The sequence below is a fragment of the Amblyomma maculatum genome, chromosome 11 (assembly GCF_055883805.1).
Source record: "Amblyomma maculatum isolate TAMU_Amacu chromosome 11, ASM5588380v1, whole genome shotgun sequence".
Taxonomy (NCBI): Eukaryota; Metazoa; Arthropoda; class Arachnida; order Ixodida; family Ixodidae; genus Amblyomma; species Amblyomma maculatum.
Window position 1 is genome coordinate 10,080,246 of NC_139354.1, and position 17,248 is coordinate 10,097,493.

At 43.3% G+C, this 17,248-nt stretch overlaps 1 protein-coding gene across 1 annotated transcript in view; it reads left to right on the forward strand.

Annotated features, from left to right (window-relative positions):
* LOC146172830 (uncharacterized) overlaps positions 1-12,909 on the forward strand; it is a 32,677-nt gene extending 19,768 nt beyond the window's left edge. The window contains exons 2-4 of the mRNA XM_084583234.1: positions 11,879-12,056; positions 12,459-12,600; positions 12,718-12,909. Coding sequence (XP_084439360.1) covers positions 11,879-12,056; positions 12,459-12,600; positions 12,718-12,813 — 416 coding nt within the window. The 3' untranslated portion in view covers positions 12,814-12,909. The remainder of the gene's footprint in view (positions 1-11,878; positions 12,057-12,458; positions 12,601-12,717) is intronic.
* Positions 12,910-17,248: the final 4,339 nt, after the last annotated feature.

Below are 17,248 nucleotides of genomic sequence, written 5' to 3' on the forward strand. Positions count from 1 at the left end.
GAGGAGGGCGGTAATTTTAGTAGCCCACCAGGCAGTTATGAATGCTAATGGGAAAGAATCTGCTGTCTAACATCCCTCGTAGTTGAGCTAATAATGGTAAGAAGATGATGATGATCAATATTTATTTTCTTGCAGTTCTTACACTCTCTGCGGTGGGATAGCAACAATGGACAGATATTTGGTAAAGCCCTGGAATTCCAAGTGCCCTGTTCCTGCCACCACTGCAGAAGAGTCGATATCGCTCTATTTGGGCTTCCCCGCAGATATGCTTAATCCCGTAAGCATATTTCTTCCACATTTTTGGCTATCGGCAACAGTATCTAAATTATGAGGGTGAAACATGCTGCGAAGCAGGGAAATTATGGCAGATCGAAAAGGACAGCCCTGGAAACATTCGTGATATATTCACAGTGCATATTTTTGCTTTGCCAGAGGACTGTATCAAATATGCGCAGGGGACGAGTTCGAAAAACAAACATGACAGCATGTCTGGCATGTGTCTCGCCGCTGCATTGATTGCACAAATCAAGGACATTCACTGGCTGTGTTATAAGAGCTTAATTGGCTTTTTTATTGATGGCAATACTTATGAAGGTATTTTAGAGCGCAGCTCTTTGGCACCCGTTCCTGCTTTTCGCTTCGTCGATGCCGTCGCCGTCGGCGTTGTCCCTCGTAACCAGCTCCACAGCCGGGGCAGTGCACGCTCCTTCTCCTGACTCTCTTCCTCCGTGGCGGCGACCGCGCTTGTTCTCCGATTGTTGAGCGCGCTCCGGCCGCCACTGTTCGCCACTGCGTGTAACTCCCCCCCCCCCCCCCCCCCCCCCTTCTGTCTGCGTGGCGGCGACGGTGTTCTCCGGTTACCGAAGAGCAGGCACGCTTTCAGCGGATCGCGGTGCGCGCATCCCAAGCCGAAACGCAGAACCACGTTGTCTTCACTCGCTAGCGGCGTCAGTGGCATCAGCCAGTCACTTCTATTTTAACACATTTTTATCATACGTATTAGAAAATGAAATAATTTTGGCTTTGTTACCTTACAGTTCCTTCCCTCTAATAATATGATGTCTTTGTGTGCTTTGTCAGATATTTACCATTCTTACTGAGATCATTCCTTTGCACCTTTTTGGCATAAAATGTCTTAATTGCCTGGCCTGAGCAGGTGATATGCAGAGTCAGGGATAAAAGCTAACGGGATGCGGGAAGCAGGAAACCATTTATTTCTTTCTTGCCTTGCTAAATTTTCGTTTGGCATTTTTTCTCGGAATTCGGCTGCATGTCCCCTCGTGATTCAGCACATTTCATTCACTATGTTTGTACAGTAATACAGAAATTATTATTTCTCCGCAAACTCATGTCCCCCAACCCTTTGTCCCTGACTGTACGTGATCAAGCAATACAAATAAAATAAGGACTGACGAAACAGAAGAAATAAGTGACCGAGAGAATCCTATTTCTGCTTACATGTACCGCAGAGGACGCGCAGACAGATGCGAAATTATGACAGCCGTCAGCTGTTTGAAAACAGTGGGGGACGGCGAGCTCATAAATTATTGACTGCTTTTATGCTAGGATCTTTCGTCCTGTTTGGATAGGTATTTTTTTTTCACTTTCTATGAATCAGCGTTATTCGTTAACGATCTACATGCACTTGCCGTAAAATTCTCTGATACCCGTGGCGTAGACACCTCGTATCCGGCAGGTTTCCTATTTCAATATTCGTTGCAGTATACCTGAGTTAAATCCAAGCAAGGTAGATCATATGTCTAGTTGTAGCAAACAAGTTCAGGGAAAATGAGGGTCTTCGTTGTGAGATGGCCTGCTGGGTTCATGCTTATTTTCTTATCTATATAGAACTAAGTTTTTACGCTTGAAAGCGTTCATGGAATTAAGTTCCTCAAGAACTCCTGGTTTACTTAGGAGAACTTGCCAGTTTTACTTGCTAACAAGGGAGGAAAATCAGTATAAGCAGTTGGCCAAGCTTACAGTCTAGAAGGAGCCAACAAGATGTCGACACCTCTCACGCAGGAGTTTATCTTAGTGCCGCACAGTATGTGCGATACGTTCAAGCCTGTGATTTTTATTCAAGCAGAACTGTTAAGGCTCACAGAAAGCACTGCTAAAATGTTTTGTGATGAAATACGTGCGTCGCGTCCACTTCGTCGACTCACAGACTGAATAAAACCAATCGAAAAGCCGAAAATGTTGAGCAAATACCTGCGAGTGTTAGTAAAGCCTGCACGATGGTTAATAAAACAAAGCTATGATGCTTTAAAGGAATGCGTATTAGTATCATCTTAAATGTTAAAACATAATTTTCAATAAAGTTACAAACAGGATGAGTTTAGAGCAGCTCTTAAAATTTAAGCAAAGGACGAAAAAAGAAAACGGCAGCACTCATTGTGATATAAAACGGACGTGTGATCTATCGCCTATAGTTTCTAAACGCCATTGAAGAGATATTGAATAATGTCTACATTGTTCTCCCTTTGCGGTGAACACGGTTTTATTCGCACCTCTTCAGGCAGCTCTGTACTGCGTATGCTCTGGGTCTTAAATCTCGTATTGTTCAATTTTAAAGGCACTCACGTTATATTTTGCGTTCTTCGAAAATTCTCTGTGGCACGCAGAAACAGCAATGTTCGTTGGCGGTAGTTCTGCTAGTCACATGCTGCACTTGAAGATTTTGCTAGAATGAGCCTTTAACCTACCCTCGATGGGTTCGAAATATTTTTTCGGCCTAGATTTCTGCTTTCCAGTTTACGCCGACCACACGGAATGTCGATACAGAGGTGACCGACGGAAGCACAATAGATGGATGCGAAAAATGTGACGTAAAGATAGAAGCAGCCTGAATGAATGAAGAAAACCGACATTTGCAGGCTTTCAGCATGCATTGTTAAATGCAGTGAAAGCTTAAATGAAGGAAGTAAACGAACCGGCCATTTTAAAGGCAGCCAGGGCAAACATTACGGCAGCTTGTGGCAGCAGCCTAACCGCGGTTACGCGAAACCATGGTTAACCCATGTTCCACGACGCAACAAACCGGGGTTACACCGCTAACCGCGGTTATCGCAAACTGAGCTTGGGGACCTCGGTTTACGTCGTTAACCGAGGTTGTGGCAACGTCTGTTGACGGAGGCTGCTCGTCGGCGCCAGCGTGCGCAAAGCGTACGAGCGAGTCCGCTTGAACAATGTACTCGTTTGCCCACTGTATCACGGTGTCAAGACCGTCGCATAGACTAGGCAGTATATGCTGTGTGGCGTCAGACGTCTTCGGTTACGGCCGACGGCGCAGCGAACCGTGGCGGTGGAGCACGCGAGCACTGTGAACGACGGCGCCGTGCTTAACCCCCAAGTCGTCATTAGGCCTACATTGTTTGGTTTCGAAGCCGTGGCGGTCGGCTCTTTAGAAGTGATCAACGCTGACGTAAATGATCCACTCAGAGAACTGCGTCAGTGTGACTCCTATTCTGCCACAGTAGAAGAATGATATGATTAACTTTGGCGACGCGTTAGACGCAGAGCTAGCGTGCAAACAGAACGGATGAGCCGCAATGCACCGGCAGCAGCTGGCTTGCGCAGAAACTTACCTGTATCGCAGTCATCGCTTTTACCAGCAATTTGTCGCTGCGATCCTCAAGAGCGATTCATTTTTTATATTCGGCTCAGTATTTATGACAGCAACAACTTTTCGCCCGCTTTATTTCAGACGTCGGCGCTACCGATCCGCTGTGCCTTGCGTGTATATGGTTTGCGGGAGGAGGGGCCACCGCGGCAGTGTTTACGCCGCTCTAGAAAGTGCTGAAATCGTGAGGTTCTAGACCGCGCTGTTGACGCGTTGTCAGACGGCCCTCCGGAAACCGCTTTATAAACAAGATATTTGCACATGCAACCTCTTTACGCCGATCCCCGCGTCATTTCGGTTATTGTACTTATTGGGCAATGCCCGCCGTAACCGAGAACGACGGCGAGCTGTGTAACAACAGCGGACCGCGATTGGCGGTTAACCGTGGTTAAGTTCGGTAACCTCGGTTAAGCGTAGCCGTTGTTAAGCCGGCCGTGTATCTGGGAAGTAAATTGCGCGCTATCAGATATCAGTGTGCGATAAGAGACAATCCTATTTTAGTTAGAATTAAGACGAGGAAATGTATACTTAAGCGGTCCATGTTGAAGAAATATCGCATGTATGCTCATTTAGAGCCGTAGAGAGAATTAGAGCAGATAGGAAACGAAGCAGGTCGAACTGAAAGTCAGAAGGGAAGATCAGGCTAGCGAATGCGATGGGATATATAGTACGTTAACAGCAGCTGACGTAGACAGGGCAATAGAAGGTAGTATGGAAGGTCTATGTGTAGCAGTGACACAGCAAGGGCTGACTATGTTGAGAATGTCAAAAATAATGACAAATAGGCAATGTTCTATCGGTTTCTTCCAGCAGGAAAATTACGGCTGAAGCTTAGTCAATAGAGGGCAGCTAGCCTACTTACATGTTTTGGTGATATTCACTCTGAAGAGTTGAATTTGAACACATATAGAGAGTACGCACAGCTTGCGGATAGTCCTTTGGATGGAGATCAGGAGCGTAATGTTCGTGACTCATCCTGAAAATAGAGATTTGTCAGCCGCGCAAGCGCCTTGAGAACGTGCTAATCAAATCCCAATGGAAGAAAAAAGTATTCAGAGTTTCAGTTTTATGATCACTTGCTTTAATGATACATGCTCTATAAAAATTGCCGTGGGATTCGGTCCGTAGGCGCTCTATTTATATGCCACGATATTATTGATCTGGTTGCTGCCACTTGGGAACTGTGAACGTCGGAACGAATTCGAAAACCTGAATTTTAGAAAATTTAGGGGATTTCGGAAAACGGAAAGTAAAGAAAACATTATTCCTGTAAATAATTTAGCACGCCTAGCTATCATAGCACTACATTACTTTCCCTAGTCCTATAAGTAGCACCATTTACAATACTGATACTAAGATAACACGCGGCACCGGATCATGAAAGGGAAATAACCAGGAGAATAAGGTTAACAGGGAGTGCATTTGGCAAATACTCGCAGATTATGGCTAGCTTACCGGTATTGCTCAAGAGGAAACTATACAACAGTTTCATCTTACCTGTACTCACCTATGGGACTGAAAGCTAACGAAAATGGTAATAGTTAAGTTGAGGACAGCGCAGAGAGCTATGGTATAGGTAAAATGATAAGTGTAACTTTAAGAGATAAGAAGCGTGCAGGGTGGCTAAAAAAAAAATAACTCGAGTTAATGACATTCTTGTGGACACCAAGAAGAAGAAACGAGCATGGACAGCACTCGACCCCCCTCCTCACCTTCTCACCAATACCCCCAGTCCCCAACTCCTTGAGCGATGGGAGACCTTGTCATCCAGCGCCGCCCATCGATTCAGCTCGCACTGACGGACCAGGAGGAGGGGCCAGGAGCTGCTGGGAAGATATGGGTCCCGCAACTAGGGAACTATCCCGTTTGGTGCCTGCATGCACTACCGATTTATTACAGGCCCAATAAATGTTATTCCATCATCATGGGAAGGGCACGTAGTACGTAGAGAGTATGATCGATGGTCGCGAGAGGTAACAAAATGGACTCCAAGGGAACGAAAGCGCAGCAGGGGAAGGCAGGAAGGTAGGTGGTTGGATGAGGTTAAGAGGTTCGCAAGGGTCAGGTGATGCAGATAGCACGTACAGGACCGGGTTAGCTGGAGTAATATGGGAGAGGCCTTCACCCTGCAGCCGGCTGCTGGTGATGATGATGACCTCTACAACATTTCCCTTCTACAGATATTTCTACAATGTAACTGCTTGAACGGGTTGCTCAGAAAATTATTAATCACTTTTAAGGAAGAAAACATTCCAGGTTCCATAGTATTTCTGTACCGTCCTCACAGCATGGAAAGACTTGCATGCGAGGCAGGTTTTAGTGTGTCTTCTCTTCCGAAAATATTCCAGGAGGATCTCTTTTTTTATGTGATAAAGATGCGACTAAATATTTTCGGGGGTTATGTGTAGGAAGTCAAGCTGTCGCGATGAACTATGGTAAACTGCATGTGGCTGAAATTCTCTTATGCCTGTGGGATGTAGCATCAATTATGTTTGAGGTCCGAATGGTATAGGTGCTATGAACGTTCTGGTTGCCTGCACTATAGCTACCTTTTCGTGCAGTCAGATCTATTCAATCACCCCACTGTGGACCAGAAAAGTTCTCATCTGAGCTTCCCTTTTTATTGATCTTCATCAACTCATGGAAGAATTTATCGCGTATTACACTAAATGTTCCGTAAGAGGAGCAATTTCATCATTGAAATCAGGTCTTGTAAAGTGTAAATGAAGTTTTAATGTGGAAGCATTTCTTTGATCATCGGTGGCATGCAAAGAAAGTGAATGTCCATTGAATGCGAGATCAAGCTAGCACTTTTAAGAAAAACTTTCCCATCCACCTGGAATCAAACTTGTGACCCTCCTATCACCACTAGAATGTGCTAATCAGCTACGCCACGCCGGGCTCTTTTTCTCCTATTTTTTACAAGAAAAAACTTCTGAGGAACAAAAACTAGAACAGTTTATGTCTTAAATCACTGGGCTGCATAATGCAAGCCCACAGTAACCCAGTAATTTCGCGCCATAACAAATGTCAGAATTCAGAGAGGCACGCGCAAGCATTGAGATGCGGTAGCCAACTAGGCGCCTTTTCCAGGGCAGCATGCACTCCCCTCAACGAAGCGCACTACTCTCGGAATAGAGACTTCGATAGTGGTAGTGGTTCAGCATGACATAATTTGGCTGGTCCATCAGCTAAATAGCCCCATCGATATAAAAAAATCCTAAGGCAAATTATAGTTCTTCCGACAGGGCAAAAAACGAGTACCACATGACGTAATTTAGTGTACACTGCAATATGTGCCAGAAAAACACAACATCATGGCACTGAAAAAAGCAGTGGTAAATGGTCTCTGGAGTGTTAGGCTGGCGGCAATTGACCGACCATGGCCAATACACCTGTTTGGAGTGAAGCCATGTCTTAACACACCAAGCCTGGCACGTGAGGAACGTATCGTAATTCTCCGTGTCTAGCGTCCCTGCCGTCACCATTTCAATGAAGATACAGATAGTGATTATGATAACGATATAGTATCGTTAATATTGACGCTGCATTTAGAGATAATGATAATGATGGTATAATGATGATAATGATGATGCATTAAGTTTTTAATGATGACAGTAGCGCTGAAGATAATGATGGTGGTGATAGCAGAGATGAAAATAACAATGTGGTTAGTGAAACCAGGTCTGTTAAGTGGCTGTTGCCTTTTCCGCACTCTAGACTTAAGCACAGTCTTCTAAATTTTTTACACATTCTTTATCACCACAGTTACGTGTACGTTTCCCGTTGTCAGGAATTAAACTTCCACGTAGGATAACTGTTAACTAAGCGGCAGTCTTTTAAGTATCCTTCTGAATTACATTACTTTCGGTGTAGCTCCTGGAGTCTACGGAAGCAAACGCACCACTACTATGATAAATATTACCAAGATATCTTGAGAAAAAAAATAAATGGTTCCTGTTCTTCAAATTTTGAAAACACATCATGAAAGCAAATGTAAATGCTGCAGTATATATATCGCGACAGCCCGGTGTCCTGCATGCGCCAGCCTTGTGCAGTTAGGGCCCACATAGAAAACATGTCGGTTATGAATTTCCTCTCTGGGATCGCATTTTTCAACCACATGCTGGTGAGTGCATCATTCGCCTGTAAACACCCCGCATAAACAACAAAACACACCCAACCACTGCAGATATTACTATATTAATCACAAATTTTTGACACATAGGTGTGGTTTCTGATCCTCCATGACAAAGAAAGGTTGGCGTAGGATTGTATGTGCAGCGTTTGCTCTGCATCTCTGAAAAGGAAGAGCAGAAAGACGTCAACGTTGAGTGAGAGTGCAGAAGCTTCAACGTTAAGGCAGAATGACAGATTCGTAACTGCAACCCTTTCCGAGCTACAGATGGCGGTAATATATAGAGGGGGTTGAAACCAGCATCTCAGAACACACCACACTCCAGATAAGACACGGAGAGGAGCCGAAGCATGCTGTCCACTTTACTCGCACTTGCCTTTGTAGGCTCTCCAATCGCTGCAGCTTCGGTTCAGACGCCGACGCTGACGCCATGCTCTAGTAAGTGTTCAGCTATAATATCGCCGGACTTCCCTTGCATTCTAATGTGCAACAATGTTTACTAAGCTTTTCGAAAGAGCATCAGTTCACCAGTCTGTCCATGAATGAAGACAAAGCTTTCCCTGCGTTCTTACGTAGACAGGTTTTATGTAGTGTGTAGCCATAAGAGCACTGTGAGCAGCATTTAAACTACGCTGACTTTCTACAGGTTCGGCAGTCTGATCCGAGGAAACAAATATTTTCCAAATTTCTTGCGTTCCTTCGTAAGGAAACGTGTTTAATCTAGACCTCTGTAAATATCGCTATTTATTTACCAAAAATAGGTATAACTAGTGCTTAGTTTTGTTACGACATAGAAGCTATGACGAGAGAACTGAGAAGTATTAGAGGAAAAAAAAAAAACGCTTGCGCTCTCTTTAATGTCTCCATAAGAACATCAAAACTTCAGAAACAAGTAGGTGTTTCGCAATACACTGTTAATATAAATATTTTTTTCAAGTTTGTGTTGCTGAGGGACGGGGGGGGGGGGGGGGCGGAGGGTGGACATCGTAGTCTTTGCTGGTATTCTGAGGTGTATATCAAGGCGAATGAGCAGTGCAGCCGCTTTCGCCAATAATATAAACAAAATATGCAGAGAAATCTTGCTTGAAAACTAATGAGACATTTTTCACGAATGCAATTTTTTGCAGATTGTAAGGTTGCCATATGAGAATAAATATATCCTCTGATCGCCGGGTGCTTCTATAGCTTTGCTATTAATTATCACATCATTCTTTTTTCATAGCAGCCCCACTGCGATGGTGCAGTGGTTAGGGAGCTCGGCTTCCATTTCCAGGGGGGCGGGATCGAATCTCGGCCGCGGCGACCGCTTCTTGATACAAGCGAAAAGCAAGGCGTCAATGTGCTGTGTGATGTCAGTGAACGTTAACGAACCCCAGGTAGTCAAATTTTTCGGGGCCCTTTACTACAGCGCCTCTCAGAGCCTGAGTTACTTTGCGACGTTAAACCTTATAAATTAAACCATTCATTCTCATAGCTGTCTTGAGTAATCGCTGTAAGCACAACAAAATATTTAAAAACAAAATTTTACAACGCACTGAAAACTTACACCATGGAAATTTAAATATTCATAAGAGTATCTTACAATATTCCTAAGATCTCTTAAAATTATTCTGAAAGAACGCCCCATTGGACTATGATAACCGAACATTGCTCGGCGCAAGCGCAGGAAAAGTATTAAAAGCATGCTGCGAATGGGACAGTAAGACCATGCACTCTACAGTTAAAACTCGATTTAACGACATTGAGGGGAGCCGCGAAATATTTCGTTAAATGGAGAACATCGCTAAATTGAGAGAGGCATTTCTCAGTCACTTAATCCTATAAAGTCAATTATTATGTGGTGTCGCGGCATGAAGGAAGTAGCGCGGTATCAATTTGCGAAGCGTAAATGTGCTGAAAACGAAATCGTGTTATTAAAGGACGTAACCGCCAACTGAATTGAAGGCCCAAGGAAGCTGTACTGTTATGTCAGCTTTAAATGCAATACCAACTTCTCCACTGTGCTATGTTGCTGCAGTGAAATTGTGGCCCGCGCGACCATCAATGCCGACAGCGCGTATAAAACGTAGCAACGAAATGTTTACCTAGGAAAGAAGGGTACCAGGGGATTAAATGTTTTTGCCAGCAAAGACGTCATTGATCTTTGCTTGCTTGCGGTTTGTAAGCAACATCTGCCCGTTTTTTTGTGCTTTATTCCCTCATGTGTTTTGGCAGACGCCTATCGCAACAGATTAAGGGCAACCATAATTTGTCCTGGTGTAGGCGTGCGGTATCTTTGTCGACACCGTGACGATGGGCCGGCTTTATACCGCTGGTGGAATCTCGGGAGAAAAAGATCAATATGACTCGTGTTTCACACCGCGCATTTTGGTAAAAGCGGGACGTAGTTGCTGCACGATTTTACCGTTGGCTCGCAGTCAATACATTGTAGAGCATTTTGTACAAAATAGACGAAAAGACACTTTTTTACCTTCATGTTTCAGCAAAGGGTTCGTTAAATCGGGACGGCTAGAAATTAGTTTCGTTATTTCGAGTTGGTCAAAGCATTGGACCATATGAGCGTCTGAGGAGGAATCGGGATATTTTCGTTAAATTGGGACTTTCGTTAGGCTGAGTTTAGACTCTGTTAGGTTCATGAAAGTTTCTTACGATACTCTATAGGTTCCTCGCATAAGCTATGTCCCATAAAACTGAACTTGTCTCCATCCCAGAGATACACCCATTTGCCCTACTAGTGGATATGGTTTAGTTGAGTACAACTTGAATACCAATAAATAAGAACTGTGGAATACACATAGATGAAAAACGAACGCGCAGGCCCCTTTATATAGTGCAAAACTCTCGTCGTTAGGTGTACTGTCCAGAATCAAATGTAGCACATAAGCAAAATTGGCTGCACATCAGCAAAGACGAAAAGGTGTCCCGGAGAAGGGAGTGACAGCAGGCTACGCTGCGGCCGCCACCAGCCACATTGAAAGGCCGTTTCAACGTTTACTGCGAGGTGTGGTTGGCACCATACAAGGTTAGCAAGAGTCGTTTCTCAAGCCATGCACTGGATTTTCACTTTGGTGTTTCAAGTGCAGCCCAGTATTCCGTTATTCTACATGTGACCTTTTATTTTGGGGAAGCGTTGTTGTAAGCAGTGTTTTCATAATTTTATGACATTTTTTTTTCCCTAAACTAACTTTTTTTGTCCATATTTATTCTGTTTGCTCAGTTTGGTTGACGTCGGATGATTTGTCTGTATTTTCTTTGCTTCCCGTTGGTCTTGTTCAATTTATGTCCTCGTACTGTAATTGCCCTTTGTTGCTATTATTTTGTTGTTACTGCTGTGTAATTTTTTTAACTTTGTGCACTCCTGCCTTGACCGCCAAAGGGCAGTCGGCAGTATTTATGAAATAAATAAATAAATAAATAAATAAATAAATAAATAAATAAATAAATAAATAAATAAATAAATAAATAAATAAATAAATAAATAAATAAATAAATAAATAAATAAATAAATAAATAAATAAATAAATAAAATAGAAAATTATTTCCTCACGGCTATTGACTCTTTACTCGCCTGTTCTGATATTGAAAGGTGCCCTCGTTATCGGCGCCTTCTTTAATGCAGCGTCTCGCGTGGTCACAGCGCCACTGATGATTGGCCACTTGTGGCGCAGTGGTTACGGCGCTCGACTACTGTTCCCAAGGACGCGGGATCGAATCCCGGCCTCGGCGGCCGCTTTTCGGTGGAGGCGAAAAGCAAGGCGCCCGTGTGCTGTGCGATGTCAGTGCACGTTAAAGAACCCCAGGTGGTCGAAATTTCCGGAGTCCTCCACTACGGCGTCTCTCATAGCCTGAGTTGCTTTGGGACGTTAAACCCCACAAACCAAACCAACCAAACCAAACTTGTGGTATTCATTCTTACCGGCATCTGAACAAGGTTCAGGCACCATTCTCTGCAATGGAAGGCGTGCGAGCCGGCCTCCAAGGTGTTAACAATATCAGTGTCTTATACTCATGACCAGTGCTGCGGCGAAATGTATGAGTGTCTCTCTACCAGCCATCGTCAGCTGTTCGCATTGCGGCCTTATTGATATCTTGTTTTCTCTTTTCCCTGGTGCGCACAGGTAACCAAAATATTAGAGTTAACGACGTGAGAATCTCGAATGCCAGGATCGGGCAAAAGATGACAGTGAACTTCACATTCATCAACAGTGAACCGCTTGGATCAAACCCGACGTTGCAAGTCACCATGCGAAAGCCAAGCGGCAACAAAGTCCCTTGTTACAGCAACGTGGGATCATGGTATGTTGTCTTCATTGGTGCCAAAATCGAAATCATATTATAACGCTTCCAGTAAGAGAGTCAATAAATCTGAAGTAAGGAATGTGCAGTCAATAAAATAATTAATTATGATAACGAGACCTTTCAACTTAATCTCTCAATCAATATTTGAAAAAAATATTTCGATTCTGCCGTCCAATCACGTCCCTTTGCCTGATAATTAGCCTTGTTGACGCTGTTTGATCGAGGTGCGCATTTAATCTGCAGTTCAAAACACATAGGTACATGAGGGTAGAAACCCTTGGACTGGCACATTTCAGGTTTTCTGCGTGTTTCAGTCCGTTGTCATGTGCCTCCATCCTGCTCTGTCTCACTTGCCGACGAGTTGTTTATAAATTGCATCCGTAATTTTTCTTTTTACAGCATGTACAAGCTCTGCAATGGAACAACCACCGCAGAGCAGTACCTTGCTCAACGCTGGAACAACGAATGCCCCGTACCCGCAATTACTACGCAAGAATCGATAGAGGCCAAGCTCGTACCTCAAATACAATTCCTAATCGGGGTAAGCATGAAGCACAGTAGTGCTTGGGGATTACCCTTAAGATCCGTATTCACGAAAGCTTGACATGAATTTTCAGCAGTTGATGAAGCTCATGGTGTCTTTTTTTTTTTTTTTCAGTATGCACCAACGACCCTTGACGCCGAGCTTAAAGTTGTCAATGGAAGGACTACGGTCGGATGCCAGTCGTTCAAAGTGATGATAGAAGCTGCTTGAATGGCCAGAAGCACGTGCCTTATCTACATAAAAAAATGCTATGGTCATCAACTTTGAATGAGAAAACTAGGCGGGGTTCCTAGAAATAAATGATTATGGGCGAAAGAAGTCCGTCTTTTGCTGTAATTATTTAAAAATACTGAGCTTTTATAACCTATTTGACATGGGCAGGAGCAAACGAAATATAAGATGACCCATACATTACTTTCCTATGGTCAGCTGTAGAGAATCCTTTGTAACAGTGGCTATAGGTATTTGGCACAAATATATCTGTTCCTATGGCATCCCTTATGATTGGCTATAGTTTGTGCTTGAGAAGTCAGCAATCTATTCTGCGGGATTGTGGTTGCCTATGTGCTGCAGCCTTTAGCATTTTCTAGGGTCATGAATAAACTTTTTTAATGATCAAATATAGAAAATCATTTCCCAGTTAGGCTATAACCATTTAGCTCAAATAGCTATAGCTGCTCTTATTGCAGTCTTTAGCTTTTACTCTAGACCGCGCTCTAGAACTCTTAACCTATTCTATGGACTTCTGATGTCCTATGAGGCTGCAGTCTTTAGCATTTTCTCTGGTCAGCTATAAACGTTTCTCATGGTCAGGTATATGTTTCATGGTATAGTAGGCTATTAGCATTTTCGCCCAAACAGCTATAGCCGTTCCTATGGCAGCCATTAGCGTTTGTTAAAAAGTGTTTAATCTTCTCTATGGCCTTGTGGATATCTATGTACTGCAGTGTTTAGAATTTTCTATAAGAAGCTCTAAACTATTTGGCCTTCCTATGCGGAACTATACAATCATGCAGGAAGGTGATATGCTCTTTTGGACGTTTAATTTCAATTCGATGTCAAAATAAATAAACATCGGAAAGTGATCACTACGACAAAAACAGTCATATGTCGGAGATGCTTACCTCCGGCGGACTTCCTTGCGGCGACAATGGTCCCACAATTTTACCCGAACTGTGACGAAATACGTTCGTCTCACAGCATTGCTGTTGATGTTATCTGCATTATATAACATACATCTGCTAGTCAACCTCGTGGCCGCTCGCGAGATGGATTTGAACGGACGATATACGTACCTTCAGATGTGTGTCTATGTGTATGTATTCGTGCAGGACTTCTAGAAATTACTATCAAAGCTGTGAAGTAATCATTAATCGCACAACATTTCAGGTGATGTCTTACGAGTTCCCGTTACATAGAGCACGACTCAGTCAAATTGGAGGCTAAGTCGGGATAGAGATTCAAAGTGACAATTAGTGTGCCTCCATTGTATGCATTTCTGACTCTCTATAGGCTGCTAAAGAAAGGCTTAGGAATGCTGGTGTATAGTTGTTGGTACATATATTATTCTACAGCCAGATAAAACAGTTTGTATGGCTGGCAGTCCATAGCTTTAGAGGCAATTACACCTCTATAGGCAGCTAAATATAGCTGCATGTAGTATGACTACTGGTCAATAGCTTCAGGAACATACGTTTTCTATAGCTAGCTAAAACTGCTCATATGACTATCGATCTGTAGATTTAGAGGCATTTGCGTTCATACAGGCAGCTAATGACTACTGATGTAATAGCTTCAGAAACATACGTTTTTCGGCTTGCTATTTGTAGGTCTAGAGGTATTTAGACTTTTATATACAGCTAAATACAATTGTATTACTACTGGTCTATAGCTATAGTAATATAGAGTTTCCTATAGCCATCCAAATATGATTGTATGGCTTGAAGCCTTTAGCTATAGAGACATTTCCGTCCTTATATAGACAGCTAAATATAAGTATGACTACTGGTCTTTATCATCAAGAACAACGCTTATAGATGGTAAGGAGAATTTTAATGGCTCTGAATCTATAGCCAAAGTAGTATAGAATTTTCTGCACCTGATTATAGATATTCTAACCGTACTTTGTTGCTGAGCGTAAAATCTGACGGACAGACATGGGTGACCACAAATCTTTCAATTAAGGCTCATTGACCATTTGTGTTGGAACTGTTCTTTTCTAGAAGGCATCATTTAAATGGTTCTCTACTGTTATTGCCATAAAATAGACACTGAAACGTTTGTCTTGGAAATATGCTTATTTGGTCAGAAGGACGAAAATATATTTTGTTTTCTGTGGCGCACCATTTATATGAATGTGACTGTGGTCAAAATATTGGTCGCGATAGGCCTTGTTCTGGCCGTTGCTTAAACCTGAGCTCTCCTGCGAGGCTTGCTTCGAAGCATAGGGTCTCCTGTCTATAACAAGAACAAGTGCAAATCGACATTTACCAAATACTTGGGGTCTGCGCGACTTTAAAACGGACACGAGTTCGGCACCCAGCCGCAGCACTGTTCTTTATATAGCACTGTTCTTTATACTATGATTCTTGAACATGCGGAGAGCATTGGCAGTCACTGCTGCATTTCCTTATATCATTCAACCTTCTCCCGCATATTCAAACATCCCGCTTTTATTCCACATGCCTATTGTACTTCTTGCCAGAGTAGATTAGTGATGAGGAGTATTGAGGCTAAAAAAAATGGCTGACGTTATGATATCCCCCTATGCGGAACTTAAGGGGAGCTCCCCAGGTATTTTGGTTTTGCCATTTGCTGAGGTGAAGGACTGGAGATAAATACACTTGTGTGTGCGCACTAAACGGCTACTATCCAGTTTTCCAACTCATAATCAACCTCCAGCTTAGAGTCTTTTCCCGATTCTTGACGGTTGAAAATGAGGCCGCCGATCTGACAGATCGCGGATACTTTTCAACTGTCGTATATCGCCACAGACATGCTGTAAGGATACCACAGCACATCACATATCTTAAACTCAGCAGCGACCCATCTCGTCCATACCCGTCGCCCTCTCTTCATTTGATTACACCTTGCGCTTCCGCACTTCGCTTTTCCGGCCCTGCTCTCTTATCTTTCCAGTAGCACCACCATACTGTGTCTTTCATTGTAGCAGGACTTGTTGCTGAATTAGTTCGCTTATGATGCAAGTTAAAAACAGCAAGAAACAGACAAAAAACAAAACCGGATGCCGTTTGCACTAGCATGAATCTGTTTTTCTTGCGACAAAAAGATATCAAGAGCAAAGCGATCAGTGGCGATAGTTGACTACAAGAAATCCTGCATCAGAACCCGGTCTTGTTGGAATCATTTTGTTAGCGGTTAAAAGACGGACACAAAGAACACGATACACAAGGGACACCTGCTAGACTGCGCTAGACTGTCCCCTGTGTATCGTGTTCTTTGTGTTCGTGTTCTTACCGCTAACAAAATGGATCCAGCATGAAATTACTAACTAGCCCAGCTTGAAGATTTAATGAAGAACCACATCTGTTGCGCTTACCGAACAAGAGTTCAAATATCTTTGGCCGTTCGGTCGTTTTTAGAATCGCGCCTTCTTTCACTTTAAACGTGCCGGTAGCGCTTTTCGGCGTATTTTCCCGTTCGTTCACTTTTCATTCACCCTGTTTTTAGTTGTTTTTGCCTTTGGTTGATCGTTTCGGAGTGGCCAATACACCACTGGGTTTATCGTTTTCCTAGTGGTGCAGAAACCTTTGTTCCCGGAGCGGCATTTTACACCCTCGTTTTTTTAGTGCTTTTATACTGTGGTGAACTACTTCTTAAGATTTTACCCCCGTGACGTGACATCTGACTGCCCGCCCGGCTTTCCACCTCTTTTTCCTACTTCCCTTTCTTTCATTCACCTATAGATCTGCCGGTTTTGTTCAAATAAAGCTCAGTTGCTAGCCAGCGTTGTGTACGTGAATTCTTCCGCTTTGTGTAGCATATAGTTTTTTTGTTGTTGTTGCTGTTTTAACCAATTGTTTCATTTACACCCTTATGTTGCTCCATTCCTCTGTTCTACAATGAAAACATAAGTTTAGGTGTGTAATAATACTAGAGAGGGGCAGAAGCTGCACAGCTTGACCAAAGTCAGAGTTATGGTGAGTTGGGTGATCACGGCATAAGAAGTTCTCCGTTTCTTAGATGACATGCCGGGGATGAGAACGCATATTTTTCTCGCCGGCAGTCTCATCCAGCGGGAGGCATCCTGCTTCTTCTACAGTTTGTAATGCATAGAAACCTTGTGGGAGTCCAGGACATATCCGCACGCAGTTCCGCGCAACCACAATAGTCCTCTTGCTCGTTGGAGGTAATCTTTGAAGAATCGGTATATGGCAGCGATACGTTCCTTTAACGTAAGCTTTTTCAAACAGAACCATTGATCGGCAGTTGCTGCCCCACCATGTTACCGCCATGAACCTGAAAACATGCGACGCTGCTGTGTTTCTCTCGAAGAATGTTTTGATCTGAGGTGACCAAGAGAGGTTGCACTCTATGATAACACCAGATCGTACATACACCTAGGAGAAGCAGATGTAAAGACATTGTTTTTCTTGTGAAAACAATGGCTGCACTCTCTTCTGGT